Source organism: Mus musculus, chromosome 5 (assembly GCF_000001635.26).
Source record: "Mus musculus strain C57BL/6J chromosome 5, GRCm38.p6 C57BL/6J".
Lineage (NCBI taxonomy): Eukaryota > Metazoa > Chordata > Mammalia > Rodentia > Muridae > Mus > Mus musculus.
The window spans coordinates 86,401,696-86,429,451 of NC_000071.6; the positions used below are offsets into that span (position 1 = coordinate 86,401,696).

At 38.6% G+C, this 27,756-nt stretch overlaps 1 protein-coding gene across 2 annotated transcripts in view; it reads right to left on the reverse strand.

Annotated features, from left to right (window-relative positions):
- Window positions 1–8,714: 8,714 nt before the first annotated feature.
- The window catches only part of Tmprss11a (transmembrane protease, serine 11a), a 58,766-nt gene continuing 39,724 nt past the window's right edge, over window positions 8,715–27,756 (reverse strand). For both annotated transcript variants that reach the window (XM_006534840.2, NM_001033233.2), the window contains exons 5-9: window positions 26,863–27,023; window positions 20,799–20,970; window positions 18,307–18,566; window positions 12,782–12,924; window positions 8,715–10,228 (exon numbers count right to left, since the gene is read on the reverse strand). In XM_006534840.2, the coding sequence (XP_006534903.1) occupies window positions 10,067–10,228; window positions 12,782–12,924; window positions 18,307–18,566; window positions 20,799–20,970; window positions 26,863–27,023 (898 nt within the window). In that variant the 3' untranslated portion in view covers window positions 8,715–10,066. The remainder of the gene's footprint in view (window positions 10,229–12,781; window positions 12,925–18,306; window positions 18,567–20,798; window positions 20,971–26,862; window positions 27,024–27,756) is intronic.

Sequence of the window (27,756 nt, forward strand, 5' to 3'; positions counted from 1 at the left end):
GGCCCCCCTAACCATAATCAACACGGCCTGCCTCCCATGAGGCCTGCTCTAAACCAGGTCACAGAGCTCTATTTGCCTCCAAGGAGGCAGGCTCCAGACAAAGATACCCAGGCCAATTAGCAGAGACAACCAGTTGATGAGAAGCAAGTGCAGGATCATAAGCAATAGAAGTCAAAGTATTTTGGCATAGTCAGAACCATCACACACCTGAAAAGCATAATGTTGACCTAATATCTCATCTCATGAAGATAATATAGGCCTTTAAGGAGGATATAAATATCTCACTTAAAGAAATACACGAAAATACAAACAAATAGGTAGAAGTCCTTACAGAGGAAACAAATCCCTTAAAGTGATACATGAAAACACAATCAAACAGATGAACGAATTGAACAAAGCAGTCCAAGACCTACAAGTGGTAGTAGAAACAATAAATAAATAGAGACAACCCTGAAGATGGAAAACCAAGGAAAGAGATCAGGAACTACAGATGCAAGTATCAGCAATAGAATAAAGAAATAAAAGAGAGAATCTCAGGTGTAGAAGATACCACAGAAGATATTTAAACAATGATAAAAGAAAAAACAAAGTGTAAAACTATCCTAACCCCAAACATTCAGGAAATTCAGAATGATATGAAAAGACCAAACATAAGAGTAATAGGAATAGAAGAGAGCAAAGGTTCCCAGCCCAAAGGGCCAGAAAACATCTTCAACAGAATCATAGAAAGAAACTTCCCTAACCTGAAGAAATATATGGCCATAAATGTACTAAAAGTCTACAGAACACCAAATAGATTGGACCAGAAAAGGAAAATTTTCCATCACATAATAATCAAAACACAAAATTCACAGAACAAAAAAAATATTAAAAGCAGTAAGGGGAAAAGGCCAAGTAACATATAAAGGCAGACCTATCAGAATTACACCAGACTTTTCACCAGAGACTATGAAAGCAAGAAGATCCTGTAAAGATGTCCAGGATGTCTGTTAAAGAACACAAATGCCAGCCCAGGATATTATTCCCAACAAAACTCTCAATAATCATAGATGGAGAAACCAAGATATTCTGTGACAAAACCAAATTTAAACAATATCTATCTACCAATCCAGCCCTACAGAGGATACTAGAAGGAAAACTAGAATATGAAGAGGGTATCTACACCCAAGAAAACAGAAGAAATTAATCATCTCACAACAAAACCAAATGAAGAGAAACATACACACACACACACACACACACACACACACACACACACACACACCACCTCCAACAACAAAAATAACTGTAACAAACAGTCACTAGTCCTTAATGTCTCTCAACGTCAATGGACCCAATTCTCTAGTAAAAAGACATAGGCCAACACACTGGATACATAAACAGGACCCAGCATTTTGATGCATACAAGAAGCACACCTCAATGACAACGAAAGACACTACCTCAGAGTAAAAGGCTAGAAAAAGTTTTCCAAGCAAATGGTTTGAGAAACAAGCTGGTGTAGCCATTCTAATATCCAATAAAATGGACTTTCAACCAAGAGTTGTTAAAAAAGATGGGGAAGGACACTTCAAACTCATCAAAGGAAAAATACACCAAGATGAACACTCAATTCAGAACATCTATGCCCCAAATGTAAGGGCACCCACAGTTGTGAAAGTAATGTTGCTAAGGCTCAAAACAAATATTGATCCTCACACAATAATAGTGGGAGACTTCAAGGCACCACTTTTATCAACTGACAGGAACAGAAACTAAATAGAGACATGGTAAAACTAATAGAAGTTATGTACCAAATGGGTTTAGCAGATGTATACAGAACATTTCACCCTAAAACAAAAGAATATACCTTCTTCTCACCACCTCATTTTGCCTTCTCCAAAACTGACTATATAATCTCACACAAAACTAGCCTCAACAATCCAATACATCCTCTCAGATCACCATGGATTAAGGCTAGACATTAATAACAACAGAACCACAGAAAGCCCACATACTCATGGAAATTGAACAACTCTCTACTCCATGATAACTTGGTCAGGGAACAAATAAAGAAAAAAATTAAAGGCTTTCTAGAATTCAATGAAAATGAATACCCAAACTTATTGGTCACAATGAAAGCTGTGCTAAAAGGAAAATTCATAGCACTAAGTGCCCTCCCAAGGAAATTGGAGAGATCCTACACTAGCAACTTAACTAGCACATCTGAAAGCTCTAGAACAGAAAGAAGCAAACACACACTAGAGTAGTAGAGGGTAGGAAATAATCAAACTCAGGGCTGAAAGCAACCAGTTAGAAACAAAGAGAATGATACAAAGAATGCACAAAAAAATGCTGTTTTTTTTTAAATCAACAAGATAAGTAAACCCTTAGCAAGATAACTAAAGGACACAGAGACAGTGTACAAATTAACAAAATCAGAAATGAAAACAGAGATATAACAACAGAAACTGAGGATATTCAAAAGATCATCAGATCCTACAACAAAAGGCTACACTCAACAAAACTGGAAAATCTAGATGAAAGGGAAGTTTTTCTAGACAAATTTCAGGTTCCAAAGTTAACAAACATAGGGAAAACTATCTAAACAGTCCCATAAGCTATAAAAAATAGAATTCATTAAAAACCTCTCAACTGCAGGGCATGGTGGTGCACGCCTTTAATCTGAGCACTCGGGAGGCAAAGGCAGGCAGATTTCTGAGTTCGAGGCCAGCCTGGTCTACAAAGTGAGTTCCAGGACAGCCAGGGCTATACAGAGAAACCCTGTCTTGAAAAACCAAAAACAAACAAACAAACAAACAAACAAACAAAAAACAAACAAAAAACTCTCTACCAAAATAAAATGCCCAGATGCCCAGGGCCAGACTCTTTTAGTGCAAAAGTGTACCAGACCTTCAAAGAATAGCTAACACCCATACTTCTCAAACTATTCCACAAAATAGAAACAGAAGGAACACTACCTAATTCATTATATGAAACTACAGTTACTATGATTCCTATCCCACACAAAGACCCAACAAAGAAAGAGAACTTCAGATTAATTTCAATTATGAATATCGACGCAAAATACACAGTAAAATTCTTGCAAACCAACTTCAAGAGGACATCAAAACCATCATTCACCATGATCAAATAGGTTTCATCCCAAGGATGCAAGGTTGGTTTAATATACTAAACTCCAACAACATAATACACTATATAAACAAACTCAAAAAGAAAATCACATGGTCATCTTATCAGATGCTGAAGAAGCATTTGACAATATCCAAAACCCTGTCATGTTAAAAGTCTTGGAGAGATCAGGAATTCAAGGCTCATAACTAAACATAATTAAAAAAAATACAGCAAATAAACAGCCAATATCAAACTAAATGAAGAGAAACTTGAGGCAATCCCACTAAAATCAGGGACTAGACAAGTCTGCCCACTCTCTCCCTATCTATTCAATATAGTACTCGAAGTCCTAGCTAGAGCAATTAGACAACAAAAGGATGTCAAAGGACGCAAATTGGAAAGGAAGAAGTCAAAATATCACTATTTGCAGATGATATAATAGTATATTTAAGTGACCCCCACATTTCCACCAGAGAACTCCTAAACCTGATAAACAACTTCAGCAAAGTGGCTAGATATAAAATTAACTAAAACAAATGAGAAGCATTCCTTTATACAAACTATAAGCAAGTCTGAGAAAGAAAGTAGGGAAACAACACCCTTCATAACAGTCACAAATTCAAATTAATATAAAATATCTTAGTGTAACTCTAATCAAACACGTGAAAGATCTGTATGACAAGAACTTCAAGTTTCTGAAGAAAAATCGAAGAAAAGTTCAGAAGATGGAAAGATCTCCCAAGGCCATGGGTCAGAAGGATTATCACAGTATAAATGGCCATCCAACCAAAAGCAATCTACAGATTCAGTGAACTCCCCATCAAAATTCCAACACAATGCTTCACAGACATGGAAAGAACAATTCTCAAGTTCATAAGGGAAAAGAAAAAAACCCAGGATAGAAAAAACAATTCTTAACAATAAAAGAACTTCTGGGGAATCACCATCCCTGACCTCAAGCTGTACCACAGAGCAGTAGTGATAAAACAACAACAACAACAAAACTCCACGATATTTGTTTTTACCAAACGAATAGATCAATAGAATAGAATTGAAGACTTAAACCCACACACTTATGGACCCATGATCTTTGACAAAGAAACCAAAAGCATATAGTGAAAAACGGAAGCATCTTCCACAAATGTTGCTGGTCTAACTGTCGATCTGGATGTAGAGGAATGCAAATTGATCCATATTTATCTTGTACAAAGCTCAAGTCCAAGTGGAGCAAGAACCTCCACATAAAGCCAGATAAACTGGATCTAATAGAAGAGAAAGTGGGAAATAGCCTCGTATGCATGGAAACCTGGGAAAATTTCCTGAACAAAACACCAATGGCTCAGGTTCTAAGATCAACAATTGACAAATGAGACCTCATAAAAATGAAAAGCTTCTATAAGGCAAAGAACACTGTCAATCGGACAAAATGGCAACCTACAGATTTGGAAAGATCTTCACTAACTCTATATGTGTTTGAAGGCTAATATACAAAATATAAAAAGAACTCAAGTAGTTAAATTCCAAAAAATTAAATAATCCAATTTAAGATTGGGGTACAGAGCTAAACACAGAATTCTCAACAGAGGAATCTCAAATGGCTGAGAAGCACTTAAAGAAATGTTAATCATCAGGGAAATGCAAATCAAAACGACCCTGAAATTCTACATTACACAATCAGAATGGCTAAGATTAAAAAAACAAAACAAAACAAAAAAAAACCCTCAAGGGCCACTACATGCTGGTAAGGATGTGGAGAAAGAGGAACACTCCTCCATTGCTGGTGGGATTGCAAGCTGGTACAACTACTCTGGAAATCAGTCTAGCAGTTCCTCAGAATTTTGGAAATAGATCTACCTGAAGACCTAGCTATACCACTCCTGGGAATAAACCCAAAAGATGCTCCACTGATACCACAAAGACTCATAGCAGTCTTATAGGTGATAGTCAGAAGCTGGAAACAACCCAAATATTCCTCAACTGAAGAATGACTACAGAAAATGTGGTTCATTTACACAATGGAATACTTTTCAGCTACCAAGAACAAAGACATTATGAATTTTGCAGGTAAATGGATGGAAGTAGAAAATATCATCTAGAGTGAGTTAACCCAGACCCAGAATGACATACACGGTATAAGTGGATATTAACCAAAAACCCATGATACAACTCACAGATTGTAGGACGGTTAACCAGAGAAGGAATTCCTAAGCATGGATATCTGAAACTCACTTAAAAGGGGAACAAAACAATTATGGGAGGCAGAGGGAGGAAGGAACCTGGTGGGAGATGGGAGGGGAAAAGGAGGGACAGGATTAGGTATGTCGAGAGAAAGGAGGGATACACAGAGGGCCAGAAGTGTTGTATACCAGCCCGCGGCCTACTTGAACTGGGTACACCTGGGAGGCAGGCTGGGGCTGAAAGAGACTAGACTGCGAGAGAAATTAATGGAGACCAAGACACGATTCTGTTCAAGGCCCGCCAGTTTACTGAGTGTGCTTATAAGGGGGAAGGCCCATCCCCCACCAATCCTTTCTTGGAGCCAGTCAGTAGGAGAGGATGTTCCTCTGGAATATCTCCTTGGCCTCTCAGCAGGTAGCAGTGTCTTGGAGGTGCAGTGGCCTCTGGTGGAACAATAGAGCCATCTAGGCAGGAAGGCTCCACCCTAGGTAATCTCTTCAGTGGCAGCAAGGTCAAGGTCTGGATCAGCCTGTTTCAGGCTGGGAGAGGTTACACAGAAGAATGACTAATGTGAATCTTTGAGTAGTAGGGAGCAGGAGAAACCTCTAGAAAGTCCCAGAGTCCTGGGATGTGAGAGGCTACCTGGACTCAATGGGTAAGACATTAGCCCAACAATGAGGAGATTTAACAGGAAGAGATCACCTCCAGTAGACAGGCACTATCCCTAGTTAAGGCAGGGGCCTGTTCACCCATCTTCAAAAATTTTAACCCAGAACTGTTCCTATCTAAAATAAATGGAGAGGCAAAAATGGAGTAGAGACTGAAGGAAAGGCCATCCAGATTGGCCCAACTTGGGATCCATCCCGTGCACACATACCAATTCCTGACACTATTACTGAGACCATATTGTATATGCAGACAGGAGTCCTCTGAGAGGCTCTATCAACAACTGACTGGGACAAAGGCAGATACTTACAGCCAACCGTTAGATCGAGATTGGGGACCAATATGGAAGAGATATGGGGAAGGACTGAAGGAGCTGAAGGGGACTGCAGCAGTGTCAACTAACCTGGACCCCTCAGAGCTCCCAGAGACTAAGCCAAAAACCTAGGAGCATACATGAGCTGGTTCATGGCCCTGGGCACATGTATAGCAGAGAACTGCATTGGATGGCCCCAGTGGGAGGGGATGAGTTTAATCCTATGGAAACTTGATACCCCAGAGAAGAGGTAGGGGTGGGTGGGCAGGAGGGTGAACACCCTCTCAGAGGTGGAGTGAAGGAAGCAGGAGGATGGGGTAAAGAATTTGGGGAGGGGGACCAGGAAGGGAGGCAACTTTTGGAATGTAAATAAAATAATTTAATTAAAAAATATATGCTTTTGAAAAAAATCTTAGTTTTCTATAGTAAACAAAGCAGTGTGATCAAAAAGGAAGCTGATCTCAGAAAGGAAGAACGGTGGGACAAAAGAGGATGTGTTCATGAGGGTCAGAGTCCCAGAGCAGTAGCAAAAGACAAACTCTGCTGATTGGCACGGGGCTGATTTTCAGGCAAAAGTCATATCAATGCTATTTTGATGGAAGGGAACCAAATTATGGAATCACACAACTTGGTGAAAACTCACTAAGTGAGTATCACAAGGAGATCTGAAGGCTGGGAGGCCAGCAGTGTGAAAGTGGGTGGACATGGGTAATAGCAGTGACTAGTTGAATCATCTTCTGAAGGACATTACTTACTAGATTACAGTCAACTTGGTACTAGATGTTTCATAAAATCAATAAAACGACTCCATTACAGCTAGCAGGGGTGAGTGTTGCTTTATGAACCTTCAGTCTAAGTTATTACTTAGGTATTTCACTGTATGTATGTATGTATGTATGTATGTATGTATGTATGTATGTATGTATGTGATTATGACAATAAAATATTGTTTCTTCCTGTGTATTATAATCAAGCTAAATGAATTGGCAGAAATCCTGCCCTCATGATCTCTCTCCACACAGTGAGCTCAGAGTATACCTTTCTGCCTGAAATGTGCTGTATGGCACCAAGGGAGGATTTTAATGATATTTTTATTCTTTGCAAGTTTTGCACATTTCTATAATGTGTAGTTATCATACCCACCCACAACTATCTTCCTTCACCTCCCCCTACCTGCTTTTCTCCTCAGCTTCACATCCTCTGGGGATTTAACTTAAAGTCTCCCACTTGAAAGAGATAGAAACTCTCCAAGCTAACTTGGATGAGCCTGAATCAGAAGCAGCTACTGACAAGTATTGTTCGTTCATCCATCCATTGCTGCTTGACAACTGTACTGTACATTTTGAATACTCAATGTCACTTCTTTGAGTTTCTGATATTTCTAAAAGTGATCAACTGCCTTCAAAATAGCAATTCTTCTGGGACACAATTTCATCCCTTGGAGGATATTTGCTAATGTGTAGAGCTACTTTTGGTTATCAAAATTTGTGGGAAAGGGGTGCTACAGACATGTAAGAAGACTTGCTGAATCCTCTGAACTGGTTAGCTCCTTACAATCAAGACTAGTTCCAGACAAAGCTTCAATAACACCAGGGCTAAGAAACCTTGTTTTCTAAAGAATTACCCTAACTAGTTATCTAAAGAGTGTGATTATTTTGTTGGATTTTTTTATTTTCTGAGATAAAGTCTCCCACAACCCAGTCTGGCTTCCAGTTTCCTGAGTAGCTGAGAATGACCTAGAATTTTTTTATGAGAATTTTTAAAAAATCTTTTTTATTGGGTATTTTCTTTATTTACATCTCAAATGTTATCCCCTTTCCTGGTCCCCCCCTCCCGAAACCCCCTATTCCATACCCCTCACCTGCTTCTATGAAGCGTTCTTGCACGCACCCACCCACTCCTGCCTCCCCACCCTAGAAATCCCCTACATCAAGCCTTCACAGGACCAAGGGCCTCTCCTCCCATTGATGCCCGACAAGGCCATCCCCTGCTACATATCCAGGTGGAGCCATGGGTCCCCTCATGTGTACTCTTTGGGTGGTGGTTTAGTCCATGGGAGCTTTGGTTGTTTGATATTTTGTTCTTTCTATGAGGTTGCAAACCCCTTCAGCTCCTTCAGTCCTTGCCCCAACTTCTCCATTGGGGTCCCTGTGCTTAGTCTGATGGTTGACTGCAGGCATCTGCATCTGTATTTGTCAGGCTCTGGCAGAGCCTCCCAGGAGACAGCTATATAAGGCTCCTGTCAGCAAGCACTTGTCGGCATCCACAATAGTGTCTGGGTTTGGTGTCTGTATATAGGATGGATCCCCAGGTGGGGCAGTCTCTGAATGGCCTTTCCTTTAGTCTCTGCTCTACACATTGTCTCCATATTTGCTCCCGTGAGTATTTTGTTCCACTTCATCAGTTGAAAGACTTTCTGAACACAGACTCAGAGAGACTGTATATGCTCTGATCACCAACTTTATTAGATTTAAAACATTATTTGTTCCCATACAACCATGAATGAAATGCTGCAGCAGACAGTTTGGAGCGCATTATTTACAACTCTAAGACCACTTTCTGAATCTTAGCATTAGAAACACAATCATAGTTAACCACTGTAATGCAGAAAATTTATGTGAGAATTTATTACATATATGAAGAAAGAACCTTGCTTTGAAGTGAGTAGTGGTAGTAAGAGTTTCCTAGTTTGAAAACTGATCCAATAGCACTTAGTGAGAAATGTCCTAGGTACACCGATTCAATAAATACAGCAGCCATAAACAAACTTTGCAAGGAAAGAGGGCATGTGAATTTGACAACTAAGGATGCAAATTGCATATAACTTTGTTAAGCTGTTTTATATACCTTAACTTGAAAATTTAGACATCTCACAGGCAAGAAATTATCCAATAAAGCCTTCTTTAGGTCTATTGTGGGCAACAATGTTTCACTTTCCTGATGCCTTCATGAGTCTGTTTGTTTTTACTTCCTGGACATAAATTCCCTGTAGTTTTCCATTATTTGACCTTAAGATAATGCTGGACAAAAATCTCCCCCTGGCGACCAAAATATGTAAGTGCGCATTCAAAATATCTTGTACACCTATCCTGGAACAGCTCAGTCATCATCCCTGTCAATTTTTCAGGATAAAAATTATATATTGATCAAGTACCATTAATCAGTATTTCTCTTATGTATCTCTATGCCATCGGGATGGTGATATGAGTGTTGTATACATGGTAGTGTTTCTAAAAATCATAAAAAAAAAAACAGAAAAAATTCCCAGCAAAGTTTAAACTAACTTCACTTTATTTTGCCACCAAATTTTGATATAATCGTCCCTTCTAAATTCCCTGATATGCATTTAGAAGTAACAAACTTATTTCCTGTGGTGGAAAAAACTGGAAAATCTAGAAGAAATGTAAAGAAGACAAAAAGATGTGTATGAACTCTAGATAAATCAAAGGGACTTGTATGAGCACCTTGACGTCTCTGAAGATTCAAAGCGTTTTTTACTTGAAGGGTACCCAGAAAAAACACATTCTAAAACTCTCCCAGGCCATCTGTAAAACCACATAATGCATCCCATGCACCCTTGCTTTAAAGAGATGAAGGATCTTTACTGCATTTTTCAATGATAAATCAGCCTACACCTTCACAAATATGCGATTCTGAAATAAATCATGTGTTTCACATTGCTAGGTCCAGCCATTTAATCTCATTTCATTGTGCCAATGCCACCAAATGGATGTCTGAATTCTTACATGCATATAACCGACACGCTACGGTTTTCTTTAACATCTATCTGTAGCGAGTTAGAGACCCGTTTTCGAAGCAATCCAGTGTCGGTAATAAGTCACTTGTGTGTACACCCCAGGCTTGTTCTTTTGACCACAGTTGTCTCCCCAGCTCACAATTCCAATGAGATACCAGGTATCTTTGTTGTCTCTTATAACCAATGGTCCCCCAGAATCACCCTGAAAATAAACGAGAAAAACAACTGGCTAAACAGTTTATCATTTACAAAAGTTTGATGAATCACTTATTTATTCTAAGCATGTGTATAGATTACCAACACTAAATAAGAAAGTAATGCCCAATACATACAAGCATTAGACCAGTACAGTAGAAAATGCTCAAACATAGCAATATGAGACAAAAAAAAATCTCCAAATTACAATTGAGGTCATTTTGTGTTGTCCATCTACTGCTGGACATGAGATGAGATCTGACCTGAAGTGTGGTTTGTATACCAATGAAACTCTGTTGAGGCAAGTAGTTTTTCCTTTGGGATCTGTTGTCAAATGGAGATAGCTTCTCTCACCTAGTATGTTATGTAGTGATCTGAATATCACCTTAAGAACCACGTCCAACCCTGCCCTCCCCAGTGTGCCTGGTAGTGATTACAACTGGAATCTTTATTAGATCAAACTCTTAGCTGAGCTCCAACCAGAAACAAAATTGCAAATCTGCACTAAGTTGTGAGCATTTACTTTTTGGCAGGCGGGATTTCTCATCAACAGTTCTGATGCTTTTTGGTTTGTGCTTGGATCTTGTTTACTGAGATGTTTGGTGGAGAAATCCTCACTTTTACTCGTTCTCTTTCTCCTTCTTCTTCCCCTCCTCTATGTTAGGGGACATTTATTGAATTCTAGATAAGCATTTGGTGATATAAGGAAACCAAGTTGATGTTTGTGTGTTGTGGATTGTCCTTGTGCTGTTTGTATTTCGGTGCTAATTCTGCTTCCTTAAAAGGGGCTGCCACGACTAAGAGTGGTTCACATAGTCAGGTGATTCCATGTGAACCTTCCCCATTTTAACTCGGAAATAAGGACAGCAAGAAGCCAATCCTTAGGCAGAGAATAAGGCTGGATTTCTGGGTCCCAGGAGGAAGAGGAAAAGGAAGAGGAAGAGAAAGAGAGAGAGAGAGAGAGAGAGAGAGAGAGAGAGAGAGAGAGAGAGAGAGAGAGAGAGAGAGAGAGAGAAGGCTGTGGAGCAAATAGGAAATAACAGACTTGTAATTCCCAGGGACTGATAGTTTGTAGCTGTCTGGTGTTTTCCATCCCCTGTGACTAAGGTGAGCAGGAGAAAGGGCATAGCTGCAGAACAGCCATTAGAGGTTTATCGAAGCTAGCGGGGGTGGGGGGTGGGGGTGGGGGGCTGAGTGAGACAGCTGGCACTGGGCAGGGAACAAACTGAGACCAGATTGGCTTGGGAAATCTAGCCATCGGTGCTGGGTGAGACTGCCGTTGCCTTCACTGGGCAAAGAGAAAGTGTGCATTTTAAAATTATATGCTACATGGATGCTTGTAATTGTGTATTATCAGATGCTCTGAAGCCCTGATCATGTACCCGGGTTACCATGCCTGTTCTCCAGCACTTGAGCCACTTTTTTTCAGCGACTTTTTCTATGAGTAGGGGCTTTCTTATACTTCGTTGAGTCCAATTCCAGTGAGTCCTCTGGTCCACAAATCTTTCCACGGGTCTCTGAATTATCATCCCCCGTCTGCTCCAAGCCTTCTGGTGAGCTTCCGCTCACTTCTTCCCATCTCTTCCTTAAATTATAGCGGTCTCCTTCCACACTCTTGGCAACAGAGGTTAGCTATGGATTAGATCCCACTCTGGCCTGACCTGTGTGTTACAAACTTTTGTTCTTTTTCTTTCCTCCCCCACCCTAACACTTGTTCATTCTGTGTCATTTGTGGATTTGTGGGCAGGGCCTTTTGTCACCCCATGCTACCAAAAGTCTCATCATTTCACCGAGTAGATTTACCTCTTTGATATTTACAAGGGTTTCATCTCAAAAGAATTCTTGCATGTGGAAAGAAACAGACTCAGATCTTCATCAGAAAACACACACAACACACAGATTCTGGAAGACTGGGAGAGATGTCATGAAGAACAACAGTAGGATACTGACGGGTATACCTAATCAAGCTTTGCACCCCATTAAATAGCCCTCTCACCTGCCATTCTGCTTCTGCTTTTTTGGGGTTACCGACTACAAATTACAGTAACTGGTCATGTTATAAATGTAGACGTCTTCACAGTTGTAAGTATTCTCTCTTTCTTTTTCTGTAACTGCATAATAAGTGCTACTTATTTTTTAGGTCTCATTAAAGTATCATTTCTCTGATGTTTGTTCCAAAAAAAAAAAAAAACAAACATTTTCTTGAAGGGGAGACTACTTCTTTTCTATTATATTCTAGAGCTTCCGCAGTTCACTGTACATGATTGCTGCCTTTGTAATTTGTGAGCCTGTTGTGTAAGGCAACATTACAAGACTTATCCTAAGAGCTTCTGGACTAAGACATTTACATTTTGTGTTTGATAAGGTCAAAGAAGCCTTTGCTTGTTTCAGGTTGTTCAATAAGAAAACACTTAAGAGTCCTTAGGTGCTATGATACTAACACATTTGGAAATGTCAGCGTGTCTGTTTCCCACGTGACTGTAAAGAACATAGAGTATTTCCTGGGGTAGGCAGAAAGATTTTGACTTAGTGACTTTGAATTATTTTCTCTCCAACCTACCCTGCAGGCATCGTAATTTCCTTCCAGAAATCCAGCACAGAACATCCCACGTTTTATTTCATTGCCATACACGTGTCGCTTCTTGCAGATGTCATTGCTTATGATTTGTACTCTGGCTTCACGGAGCTCATTTTGGGATTCCCCTTAATGGGAAAAAAAAGAGACAAAAACAAAGCATTCTCAGACTTTTCAATAAGTCTTAGATGGATTGAGGAGAGGAGATTCTTTGCTAATCTTCTTCATTCAAAAGTTGTTTACATAGAGTAAGGCTAGCATGAGCAGTCCTAGAAAAAAAAATCAACTAAAATATAGCACGTGCCATTAATACCCATAAAAACAGAGTCGTGTATCTCTAAAAGTTTGATACCAGTTTGTTCTACAGACAGGATTACACAGTGAGACCCTGTTTCAGCAAACAAACAAAAAAACAAACAAACAAACAAATGGATTGTACCATTCATTTTAATAAATAACTAGGATTGCCAATTGTTTTCTGGAAAACCTTTGAATCTTTACTTTAAGAAATAACTTATTTTTTTATTAATTTTGATTTATGTGTATTGAAGTTTTGCATTCCTGTATGCTTGTACACCATATCCTTGCAGTGTCTGTGGAGGTTAAAGGACTGGATTCCTTGGAACTGGAGTTACATATGATTGGGAGCTGCCGTGTGAGTACTGGGAACAGAACCTAGGTCCTTTGGAAGGACCTGGGTGCTATTAGCGGTGCTACTTATCAGTGCTATTAACTGCTGAGCCCTTCAAACTAGTCTTTATTTTTAAAGACAGCATTCTGTTTTTTTTTTTTTAATGAGTGTTGTGTTTATTGATTTCAGATTGTTTCTAAAAATTTACATGCTTAGTTGGTATTGTTTCTTGGCTTGATAAAATACCTCTTAAATAATGTTCACTCAGTCCTGTACATTTACAAAGATCTTATCTGTATATGATTCTGTTGTGTGAAAAATGGCTTTGTCTCAGAAAAATGTAGGGATCTAGCCTAAGCTAGGTCCTTATGACAGGCAGAAGCAGAGGAAACTAAGAACACCACAAACGTTCTGGAATTCTTTTTCTCAGCTATGGACTAGATAGGAAATCATGATACTCTGATTGGCAGAACTCCAGCAGGGCCTCAAGATTCGTGTGTTATCTCTTTTTCTCCAAGCATGGATGGGATGGACTAGGTGAAAGTGATGAAAATAATTTTTATAATTAAATTTAAATTATAGGTGTCAAAGTGTTGAGATTTTTTTTTCTTTTTTTGGTTTTTAGAGACAGGGTTTCTCAGTATAGCCCTGGCTGTCCTGGAACTCACTTTGTAGACCTGTCTGGCCTTGAATTCAGAAATCTGCCTGCTTCTGCCTCCTGAGTGCTGAGATTAAAGGTGTGCGCCATTATATAAAATAATATCTTCAAACAGATTGACTTTGGCATAATCAAACTGGAGATTTTCCAAGGCAGACCTGGTCCAATCAGGTGAGGTTTATAATTTCTCCATGTTTGCTCGCACATGTTTGCTGAGGAGGCAAGCTCTATAGCTGCAAGAAACAGAATGTAAGCACCCAGTCTGGAAGGAAATCTTGAGCTACACATGAGGCTAGGCTCAAACTACTGTTCTGAGAGACTCAGAAAAGAAGATCCAATAACCTGAACTTCTGACCTGTTGTAGAAATTATTAAATCCCAAACTGGGGTTTATACTTTAAATACTTTGGGTATTTAAGTTACTGGATGAGAACACACACACACACACACACACACACACATAAAACCTTTATATTTATAATAAAGATCTTTATATTTATAATAAGCCTTAAACAGCACAATGGTTAGGTGAATACCTACCTTCCATGTTATTAGAATCTACTTTTCTATTGATAACCCTAAGCTGATCATCCCTGATCTCAAGCCCAGGAAAATTAAACCCTGCCTATGTCTTTTCTGCCCAGCTATTGGCTGTCAACATCTTTATTTACCAATCAGAAATAACTTGGGGACAGGGTCTCAAGGGCTAGTGCAGACTCCAGGTCCTGCATTTGCATTACAATAAACAGTAAAAAGCAAAACCTCAACAATTTCTCCTTTTACTCCAATGAAAGGCTCTTTTCTCTCAGATATAAAATCTGTAAATTATAAGGTATGACATATTTTTATTATAACTAGTCTATTATATTTGGCAATTTAGATAGAATATCTTATTATCTATTTTAACTTACTGAGTTTACAATTCTATATCTAAATCATGTTTGATTTTAACTTGTATTATCATCTGAAAACCATCCTTCTAAATTTAGAACATCTTCAATGCTAAACAACTTAAGTGTAATTGTGAGACTATAACTATTTAGTCTTCAACTCTGTCAGAGATTTGAGAAGGGATTAAATATTATTTGAGTATTCAGGAAGCACAAAGACATAACTTCCAAAACTATACAAATGACAGAGATAGGCAACTGCCTGAACAGTCCCCAACATTTCTTATGATGTTGGAACATCTCTCTTTGGCCTTCTGGCCCAGAATATCTGATAGACTGTAAGTGAAGTAGTAATTATGAAGGACTAGTTACTCTGTCTTGACAGAACTTAGTAGTGGACTATCCTGTATCCGTTTGTCCTTTTGGATCGCATTCTGCAAAAAAAAAAAAAAAATTAGGGCATTTCTCTCACAGTGCCTAGCTTGCTATACTTAAATCAAGTCTATATGGAGGTATGGATGCTCAATATTGTCTTTGAAGTAGAATGGGGTTACTTTCAGGAGCAGACATGTCTTTTAATCAAAAGATTTTTTAAATAATAAAATAATATTAAATGCCATATTCTGTGGACCTCTGATGGGTTTGAAGACTTTATCTATACACAGCATAACTGAACTGTCAGATTTTGATTATTTTTAGCTATTTACCATTTGAATAACCTTGAGAATATTTTTTATTGGATATTTTAATGTGTAGCCCAGGCTGGCCTCAAACTCATGATCCTCCTGCCTCTGCCTCCTTCAGTAAATCTTACTAGTGTGCACCACCATAACCGGTGAAAATATTTTATTATAAGTAACTACATTAGAATCTAATATGACCATAAGTCTAGCTATGTGACTATTAACTTGTATTTTTTAACTATTTTAAATAGTTTGTAATAGCAGCTATTAAAAGACTGGGCCAAAGCCTTGTATTCCTAAATGAGTTGCATAGGAACAAGCCTATCTAAGTGTAAACAAAAATTAAATTTAAAATTTGTATCAATATACAAAGATTTCTACCAAAACCTTAAACTTGTATCAATATACAAATTCTGTACCAATGTAAGCAAATATAACTTCAATTCTACATCAAAACATAAAGATTTCCACCAATATAAAATTGTGGCAATAAACTGCTTTGTCTATATATAATTATAGATAGTCTGACTATTATCAATTTTAAAAATTCCAATTCTACTTCTGGGAAGGGTTAGTGAATATGACAATTGATATTTTCTAGGTGATTGATAAACTAATTACTTTTATAGCAAACTTCTTGGCAAAATATAATAAAATTAAAACAACATAGCTCCAAAATTTATACCTCCAAGTCCTAAATAGCTCCCATCTACTTTGCGGTCACTTATTGGCATTTCTTTTTTATTTTTTCCAAGCTTTTAGAATGTTATTGAAGTATTATCAATTTTCATTTCCTAGTAATAGAGATAAATAATAAGAGGTGGCTATATTTATATAATTATATAGATTTTGAAAAGTGCAGTAAAATACTCCCTGTGCTTTTAAAAGTAAACAGCCCTGGGTAAGAACAATCTGTCTACTCTTTTTTTTTTTAATTTATTTTTTTAATTAGGTATTTTCTTCATTTACATTTCCAACGCTATCCCAAAAGTCCCCCAGGCGCTTCCCCCACTCCCCTACCCACTCACTCCCTCTTCTTGACCCTGGCATTCCCCCATACTGAGGCATATAAAGTTTGCAAGACCAAGGGGCCTCTCTTCCCAATGACAGCGGACATTTCTTTAAAGAGTATTAATTTATATAGAACTTCGTGTCTATCTGCCCATTTCCTCTACTTTATCATCTTTATTATTTCTTTCCTTCTGCTTGTTTTAGATTATCTTTCTCATCTTTATTAGTTTATTAAAGTTGACAGTTAGTTTATATATTTGAGATCTTTTTAATGTAAAGAAATACAGTTTGCATATAGTATTTTTAATTTGATTCTAGGTGCTTTCAGAGATTTTTTTTTCCCCTAAAACTTTCATTTATGGATGTGTTCTTTAAGTTCTAATCATTTGGACATTTTCCTGTTATATTTTGCTATTGTTTTCAAATTTGAGTTCATATTGTCTTAGAACATACAGGGTATGCTCTCAATTATTTCCTATTTACTGATGGTGACTTGACATACATGGGTATGGACTTTCTCGGAGAGTAAGCCATAAGTTCTTGTAGTAAGGTTTGGCCTCCTATTTCAAGGGAGACTGTTTTGTAAATGTCTAATCTTATTCCTACCCACAATGTACTCTGTCAGGTATGTGTCTGCTCCAACCTCAAACTATTGCCAGAAGAGGATGCTCTTATACTAAGAAGTATTTATGATGTTCCTTTCATAATTGTGTTGCAGAAAGAACCCATTAAAGTGCAGACATGGTATGAAATCAGCCTTGCTATCCTGCTGGAACCAAGAAACAATGGATAATATTTTCTGCAATCAGGGCTATGACCATGAAGAAAGCAATGCATGTTCAGCATGCCTAAGATGGAACTGAGCTGCAGAGAATGTCTGAAGTGAATCTAGAGTTTACGAAGCCTGTTCCTGGTGATAATTGTCTAAGTGTTTTCCTAGTTCCTTGGTGGAGCTTGAGATGAGAGTCTTCTTTCTTGAAGTTCCTTGGGTATACATAAGGCAGGCTGCTTTGATTGGATTTTTCCATTTTCAGAAGCCCATTTTGCATTTTATCAAGATGATAGCTAAACTCTCTAGCAGTTTTTATTTATATATCCAAGGCAAATTGTAGAATCCAGAGTGTGTCTGAGAATGGCTGAAAGCAACAGTCCTTATAGGTTAGTAATAAAGTCGGATTGTTTTTTAGAGGGGAAGAAGGTTTTGATGATTTATCTCTACATTGGTTTTATTCTTAGCCACCATTAAACTAGCTGCATAGGCATAAACATATTTAGTGGTCAGTTAATCCTGTACTCCTGTATGGCAGTGAGCTACTTCTACCACGGAGTGGAGCTAGAGTTCCAGCCTGTGAAGCTAACCTGGGGAGGTGGGGGTGAGGGACTTGGAGGTACAAAGACAGTTTTCCAGGGTTCAGCAACATCATTTAAACTCTTCATTTTACTTATATTTAAATTTCTCACGGAGACTCCTGAATTACAAGGGCTAAATCTGCACTGTTTCTTTTTTTGTGTCGGATTTCTGTCACTTGTAAAACAAGAGCACTAACTAACCAAAAACTGCGGAGAAAGGGAGGGCAAGAAAATACATGTGATCTGTTAAAGAGCTAAGAGGTCTGCTTGCTGCTCTGAGGTACCCACCGCCATAGTAAAGTGCTCCGAATCCTGTGATGTAGACAGTTGAATTTGGTGGGAAAGATGCAGAGGGTTCTGGCAAACAAATTCGGCGCACTTCATCCGAAAAGGTGACTCTGGGAGAAAACTGCACTAGAGCAATGTCATGGTCTCTTGCTGGGGGACGATACCTTTCATGCATAATAATTCTTCTGACGTCTCTTTTCATTAAGGGAGGATTTATTGTTGTTCCAAAACTAAGAGTCCATTGGCGAGGGTTTGAATTGCTAGGAAAGATTAGTAGCATACATGAGATGTACAGTATCCATTAACTACACCATTTAGATGATTTAACAACATGCATTTAGGTTAATACAGTAGAACATACCACCCTGACAATAGCTGGTTGCAATTATAGTCTCATTAGCTATTTAAATATGCCTGTTGCTCGTGACTTAAATATAAGAACATATACCGATAGCCAATTGCCGTTAAATTTAATATTTAATTATTGAGTTTTAGAACTGTACATATAATTTTATTTGCTTGTTCCCTCTGCAAATACTTATTAATCATGCATATGAAGGAAGTGAACAAAATGTAAATTTTCAGTTCAATGAGTATTTTAGGTGAAAAGAAAAATTATAGACATATGTTAAAATGTTGACAAATAATATGAGTTCTAAAGATTATAAATAAAATAAGATAGGACAATGGGTAAGGTACTAGTGGTGTAAGAATATGGAAGGCATTTTTTAAATTTTATTTTAGAACAGCAGATTTAGGGTAAGACATGGCTGATGGGGAATCTTGAGCTATGAGATGATGAGGGAGGCAAGTCTCCAGGTGGGCTTTGGGCCAGTTTACAACACCAATGGAATAACAGTGGAAGATGATGCTGGAAAGGAGGTAGGTGGGGACCAGAGTGTCTTATGGGGAGAGAGAAAATGGTTAGGCTATATTTAAGGGATAGTGGAATACTTTGATGTTTTAAAAGTGGAAGTTACATAGTCTCACTTAGGTATGATAACTTTTGATGCTAGAACATCCCTCTGAGATATTAATCTTTAATGTAGTCAGTTCTCATGTTTATTCAATACTAGATTGAAGCAATATGGTAGTTTTTATTTTTAATGATATGTCGTTAAATAATACATCGAATAAATGATAACATGGTATTTTCTGTTTTTTTGTTTTACATGTCTGTACTTTGAGTTTATTCAATACTAGATTGAAGCAATATGGTAGTTTTTTATTTTTAATGATATGTCATTAAATAATACATTGAATAAATAATAACGTGGTATTTTCTGTTGTTTGTTTTACACATCTGTACTTTTGAGTACTTCTAGATTCACGTCTCAGTGAAAGAACTTCCCCATCAGGCCTTACATGGAGGGAGGGGTCTAAGAATTATATAAAATAAATTTTAGAGTGTTTAATCAAGTGCCTGTAGCACCACAGAGCTTAATAATTGTGCTGGTTGCTGCTATAAAGCCACTGTTAACTCTCCATTGCCTCTGCTTGATCCCTCTGCAGATGGAGGCTTGCTCCACCCAGGAATCCCTTTGTTCATCTTGGCATCCCTTTCATCTATGAGTGGCTCTGCCTGCTGGCAAGTTCTTTCTTGACTCTGAGTCTCCTCCAGAAATCCGACAGGACTTCAGATCAGTTAATACAATTCTATTATCTGTTTTACAGATTTCTCAGAATAAGATTGCATCACATAGGACAATGTTTCTCCAGTATTAATGTACACACAAATGATTTGGGGGCTCTTATTAAAATGCAGCTCCTGAGTCTGTAGCTCTGGGACAGGGTTTAACCATTTTCATATCTCATCTATTCCTTAGTGATGTGAGAGCTGCTGCTCTGTGAACTGCTCTTTGAGTGGCAAGGCAGATGGTGGTGCCTGCCCCTTTGTCATCTGAGACTTTGTAACAATATTCCATCTTGTTAAGCTCTCTTTAAGTACTCCACCCAATTCAGAATTTACTCTCCCATGTAAGATCTGGCCAGCTTAGGTCTCACACGCTGTATATTCCAGCTTTGATTTCTAAAGATGTAATGCAAATCACAATCAAACTTCGGCCACCAATGTGTTTAAATTTGACCTGAGCAGTTCTGCATCAATGATCACCCAGTCCCTGCCCTCCTTGAAGACTTTATCTTCAGTTTATTACTTACCACATGAGACTGACCAAGTGCTTAATAAAACAGGCACTAATGTTAAGTGGAGAGCATTACTTAACAAAGGGCTAGATTTATCAGTATATTGTGTTAGAATGACTTCTGCTATTGTTGCAATTTCTTTAGTTAAACTCTGAAGACTTAATTAATGGATTCTGGGATGATGTTCAGTACTCCTTTATTCCCACTAAACTTTCCAAATAAGAATGCAAGTACAACATGGCTTTAGAAAGCATCAGGAATATTTTCTTATTTTACTTGATTGTTACTAGAATGTGGAAATACAGTTTTAAGGAAAACTGGGGGCTGACTTAAGTTCAATAACTTACGTTCTAAAACAGTGTGCTGCAGTGACGACCCACATGTTACCAATCAACGTGCCCCCACACTGATGGATGTTGCTTCGCTGAAGGGAAACTTGCCACGGCCAGGCACCCTTAGCTGCAGGGTTTCCAGACACTATTCTGTTGGCAATTAATGGGATAGCTCGCTTGCCACAATCTGAAAGAGATGAAACCATTTATAAGAAACAGCTTTCTAGCTTTTGATACAGAGGATCCCACAGAATGCTACAATGCAGACCTGGCACCTCTCATTTTTTAGGCCTGACTGTTCTTCATTCTTTGTGTTTCCTTATGCATTGATACTTTGTCTAGTCCAACCTTTGTCTGTGTGGATATATGTTGTTTGTGAAGCTTTAATGCACTATAATGCACTAACAGTATTAGCCCCATGGACTCACAGTTGGTAGTTATACAGTCATCATAATGACCAGGAATTTCCAGAGGCCACTAACTATGGATCTAGACAGTTCAGCAAACAGACAAGCTAGGACACTGGGTTTCTAAAATACATTGTATATAAGAGGCAACATCTAATTAGCTGGGTAATTTCTTACTCATTGTGTTTGATGAAAATAGTGGATGAATAAAACCCACAAAATAGTTTCCGTTAATGCAGAACTGTGGTTTTCCAAGAGTGCAGAGTAAATCCTCTTGGATTCCATTGCCGGTTGAGAAGAGAAAATAATTACACGGGCCCCTGGGCCTCACAATTTGTCTCAACTAAAACATGCCTGCTTTTGTCTCTTTTGTTTACTTAAGATTACATATAAGCTTGTTTTTCTCAAAGAGTTTTGGATGAAAAAACTTTAAGAAGCTCCAACATAGATTGTGTTTAAAGTACTTCTCAGATGTGCTCCTAACTAATTAGATGATGTGGATTAAGAAAATATTTTAGGTGGACACAGTCAGTGGTACATGCCTGTGTCTCAGGAAAATCACAAGGTAGACCATTTCTCAAAAGATAAGCAAAAATGTCAAAGGTAACTATCATGTATCAATATTGTAAGAGATCATCTTAAGGTTAAATTCTGCTCATTTCCAACACAGTCAGAAATCTGACAAAGGAAATGAACTTTAGGTATATATGAAATAACATGTTGGAAACAACGAATATTTACAGTTTGTACTTATAAGTGAGTAACACTTGGGAAATATGATGGTGGGAAGTTGCATAAAAACTGGTGATATTTTAGTTAAAGGGACTCACAGAACAAAATAGTGACAAACTAGAGGGCCATGTTCCTCAGAAATAGTCTCTGCCACTATTTCTCTTTGAGGAAAGCAATAATTTGTCATTCTGCTAACTTTTTTATAAATCCTATATGAGTTATAGGAGTTGCTGGTGACAATGATCTCTATGAAGCAGAAACTTAAGAAAATAATGAGTGCCATATCATCTTTGAAGGCACCCACTAGTCAGAGTGAAGATGCAATTGCTCAAGTTTTCCGTGTTTAGCCTATGGAAGAAACACAATTTTCTAGCTCAAGTAGTTTGTAAGGTTCTTGAATAAACCACAGAGGGGGAGAGAGAGAGAGAGAGAGAGAGAGAGAGAGAGAGAGAGAGAGAGAGAGAGAGAGAGATTGAGACTGAAGACACTAAAAGACTGCTCTCCACTGAGTGCTTCCTCCCTTGTCCTCTGGAAGAAAGTTGCTTGTCTTTATCCCCCTTAGGTTTCGGAGGGAAAGTGACTATTTGTCAACTACCCCTTTTATTCTGAGAAAAGATGCTCTTTTTGTCTTCATAATAATGGCAGAATTAATGATTCATTGGAAAGGGTACGAAGGAAATGTTAATTCCAAAACTTTCTTATCTGTGACTTTTCTTTACCTTTACAGAACCTAGACCATGCAGCAACGCAGTATATCAGCAGTCTGTTCAACAGAAGGGTGGCATATCCTGAATTTGTAACTCCCCTGGTGCCCACCGATCTGATATGCTTCTGTAACAACTTCCTCAATAAGTTGGGTGCTTGCTCCCACCAAAAAGATGATATCTGTTGGAAAGAGCCTGTGGTGGTTTGAATGAGAATGGCACCCTGTGGTCTTGTGTATTTAAATGACTGGTCTTCATTGGTGGAACTGTTTGGGAAGAATTAAGAGGTTGTGGCCTTGGTGGAAGAGGTATACCGCTGAGGACAGGCTTTGAGGGTTCAAAACATGCACCATTCCCAGCTCTCTCTCTCTCTCTCTCTCTCTCTCTCTCTCTCTCTCTCTCTCTCTCTCTCTCTCTCTCTGACTCATAGTTGCCATTTCAGGATGTGAGCTGTTAGCCACTGCTTCTGTATCATGGCTGCCTGCCTGCTGCTATGCTCTCTACCATGAAGGTTATGGATTCATCTTCTGAAACCACAAGCTCTGATCAGCTCTCTTCTTCTAAGAGTTGCCATGACTACAATGCTTTGTAACAACAATTGGCAAGTAACTAAGACAGAGGCTCTGATTCTTTTGCTTTGGTTAAATTTCTGAACACCTCTTTTTTTTTTCCCTTCCACTAACAGCTTATCATTAAATCATTGGTGTTTTTGAGTAGCGATCAAGATACAAGGCTCATGGCCATGCATTAGAATTTTTTTGATTAGATCTTCATTGATTTAGTACCAGGGAAATACAAATTGCCCATTTCCAGGAATGACTTTGGGACAAGCACTACAGCAGCATCATTGGAAATAGTATTTCTGCCTTTCCTGTTTTTACTGTTGACAGACTCTTGCTTCATTGCCCTGGCTGACCTGAAACTCACTATTTATACTGGGTTGGCTTTAAAATTAGGGAAATTCTCCTGCCTCTGCCTCTTGAGTGTTGGAATTAAAGGCATCAACCTCCATGCTTGGCTTTGTAATTGGATTTTTAAGAACAAAATTGTTAGGGAGAATGTTGCATTAAAAGGTTGTCTGTCAGTTCCTAGATGATTAATTCCAATTTTTATAAAATAATTTTTTCTTTCCAAGTATAGGCATGAAAAATATTTTACATATAGTGACCATCTCTGACACATTTTTGGAGGCAAGAAAATTTAGCAGCATTAGTGGTTTTACAAACTACAGCCCTTGTGATGGGAAATGGGGCACATTGTCTCTGACACACACGGTGAGCTGTTTCGTAACAGTGGTGACCTAAGAAGTTGATTGTACATTTGATTTCCCAACATTGTATCTAGTTACAGATCCACTCTACACACTTAGGTATTGAAATAAAATAGATTATGGTGAAAGTATGGAAGAACTAAAGTTATGTCTAAATTTAACTTAGGTTCTGTCATTTTCTAATTTTTTTGAATAGCTCTTAAATAAAATGTTTTCTGAGAACATAGTTTTATTTGTTTTATTTTTTGAGAATTTTGTACAATGTGTTTTGATCATATTTACCTCTCCCCTTCCTCCCTCCCAGATTCACATCCCCTTCTTATCCATCAAACTTTATCTCTTATTTACTTCTGTCCTTCACCTTCACATTCATCCATTTTTGTTGCTGATATATTGTTGGATGTGTGGCCTTCTACAGTAATGTGGCCAACTTACCAGGAGCAATACTCTGAAAGAAAAGTGACTCTCTTTCCCAGCAGTTACCAGTTTGCTCTTACCTGTCAAAGCAGCCTTAACAGAGAAAGGGAGAGTGCTCAGTCAGAAAACTGTTTAGCATCCACACAAGAAAACCCTAGTTTGGAGCTCTAACAATCATGTAAAAATCTGGATATGGAAATTTTAGCACTGAGGAGGTGAAAACAGTAGGGTCCATTTAATTCACTACCAAGCCAGTTTAGGCAAAACCACTGTACTTTAAATTTAGCAGGAGACTCTGTCTCAAACAAAACAAAGCAAAAACAAGGTGGAAAGAGATAGAAAGACATCTCACCGACACAGACACAGACACAGACACAGACACAGACACAGACACAGACACAGACACAGACACAGACACAGACACAGACACAGACACACACACAGACACAGACACAGACACAGACACAGACACAGACACAGACACAGACACAGACACAGACACAGACACACACACAGACACAGACACAGACACAGACACAGACACAGACACAGACACAGACACAGACACAGACACAGACACAGACACACACACAGACACAGACACAGACACAGACACAGACACAGACACAGACACACACACAGACACACACACACAGACACAGACACAGACACAGACACACACAGACACACAGACACACAGTCACACACACAGACACAGACACACATACAGATACACACACAAACACACACACACACACACACACACACACACACACACACACACACACACACACATTTGCTCCCTAAGGACTGTCCATATGAGCTCTGTAGTCTATGGTCCTTTTCTAACTGCTCTTAAACACTGTCCATTTGGAAATTCTGAAGCCTTTATAGTTCTTGCTCTTTCTTCTACTAGTCAATTTCCAATGGGCATGCAATTTACCAGTCTGAAGCAATAGTTTTCTGGTGCTCTATTGTGTTTTCTGATTTTCTATATATTTTCCTCATACTTTTGTGTTGTCAAGAAGAACAAACATTGTCATTGCACTTTTATAGGTTTTTGTTTTAAAAGACACACACACAGGGGTGGACGATTACTCATACACTGCAGTAATGAAGAGACTTTAGAACTAGGTAGCTCAAATCAGGTTCTCTACAGGAACTTCCTCTTCTTACATATAGTGCAATCATTAAAGTACATGAATCATACAAGCTGAGCCCATATGGAACGTGAAGGCCTGGTAGCCAAGGCCCAGGTCAAGCTTTATCTCTGGATAGTGCAGGCCTTAGAGTTCCTGAAAATTTAACTCATTATTGGAAATTACAGACAGCCTGTCATGTAGCTCATCAGAATAGACATTATTTCACAACTGCAACACTTCAGATGGATCATAATTTTGGCAGGCTCCTTCCTTCCAGTTGGGAGGGGTCTGTAGATGTCTGCTCGTAGTAACTGGTTTCATGTCATATGAGCAAGCACCTGGTGATCCATTTACCTTGGTTGCTAATTTCCTAATGAGGTTTCCTCTTCAAAAGTCAGCTTGACCCTTACAAGGGCAGGGCATCGTGTTTGATTTCTAATACAAAGCACTTGCTCTTACTGTCATAGATCTGGTGTCCAGTGAGTTTATGAGATAATCTGTACCTGTCTGCTGGAGGTAGATGTTGTGATTGCACACAGTCTGCAGGGCAATTAGAGGTCTGGCTACATGGGCTCCTCAGATCTCAAATATGCTGATACAAGGATGAATTTCCAGGAGACAAAGGTTGTAGTGGTCCAACATTTGTTTTAGCTCGAAATCCCCTTTTCATTATGCCCATCAATAAATTAGATGCCTAGATTTGAATCTTGGCTCCTTTTAATTATTATTTTTCTTAAAAATGTTATAGCAATGCAATAGAATGTCCACACTTCATTAAGATATATAAATTAAATTCATTACTGTATGTAAAATGTACAAATGGACCTTGATAGAGATGGACTTTGTACGATTAGAGAGGTGATATTAGAAGATAAACAGAGAAGAGAAAAATGGAATAATATAAATATATAATTACAGTGACTTGTTTCCCACTGGTTCACAAGGCATTATTTTTCAGATGGCTCCAGCAGCTCTAAATGCAGGTTACCTCTTTTTTTAAATACTATAGGAAGAAGAATAGAAACTTTCCAATACATCAAGTACAGAAACTACTTAGGTTTTTAAAGGCTACAGATGATTTTGTGTCTTTAGAAGGTCCAACCCAGAAATCAAGATTGCTTAATTTCACTTGCTTAATCATGGAGGAAGCGGCTGGGTTGGGTTAACCCTGTTTGCAGTAAAGATGCTTTTATTAAGAGATGAGCACCAATCAGTTACTTCCAGGAAAACCAACTTGATGACTAATGTCAGACATGCTTTCGTCAGAAAATAATCAAAATTTCAAATGCCTCATCTTTAGGTTGATTTTTTTTCCATGCGGTTTCTTACTGTTCTTTGGAATGGGAATGACAAGTGAGTTTACGAGTACATGAAGAATTTCTATCATGTGGGAATCAGCCTACTTACCTTTAACTTGAACCAGTGAGACATCAGCTGGCAAAGCTCTTGCGTTCCTTGTCTTCTGATCTAAGATGCTATGGTGCGTCTTTTTCCCTACGGTTCTTCGCCCTGTAGCGGGAGGCTGGAACACCATGACAATGTCTGCTTTTGTATCATCCTCTTCTGGTCTGGGAAACACAAGAGCAGGGTTCACATTCTAAGGGTGCGTGGGTATTGTCTCGTGGTCTTCCCTGTGATTTCCAGATCTGCCTCAGGTGCTGAGCAAGTCAAGCGCCAGGCAATATGCTCACATCCTTACTTCCTTGCTCCTCCACGTGCTACTCTCTGACTTAAGTACATTTCCCAGGTTTCCTCCTCAAGCCTTTTTTTAAAAAATATTTATTTATTTATTTATTTATTTATTTATTTATTTATTTATTTATTTTAATATTTTGAGTGCACCTACTAACTTGAAGACAGGTTACTGTATTTTTTTTTTAAATTTCATAAAAAGGTTTAGTCCTCTCACGATTTTGCAATCAGTGTAGTTCTCATCCCTCAGATGTTGAAAATGCAGAGAATAATTAGCCAGCTGCGAGGTGCCAGTTCTAAAATGGGAAACAAGCCTTATACCCAAATCTCTGGGAATATCAAGGAAGGGGGTATGGAAGATTGTAAGGGCCAGAGAACCAGAAGGTCAGCTGCAAAACACTCATCTGGTCATGACAGATGTTATACTCAAGAACTCCCATCAGCTATGGCTACTGCATAAGATCTGTACACGACCATACCAGCCAACAGTAGGGAAAGGGTCCTTCCATAAGACCTGTGTTACAATTGTGGAGCTCCAGGCAGCCAACAGCTGCTGAGGGGGGAAGAGTCATTTTTCCTTGGGGATGAGTTTCTTTGTAGGTTGCCTAC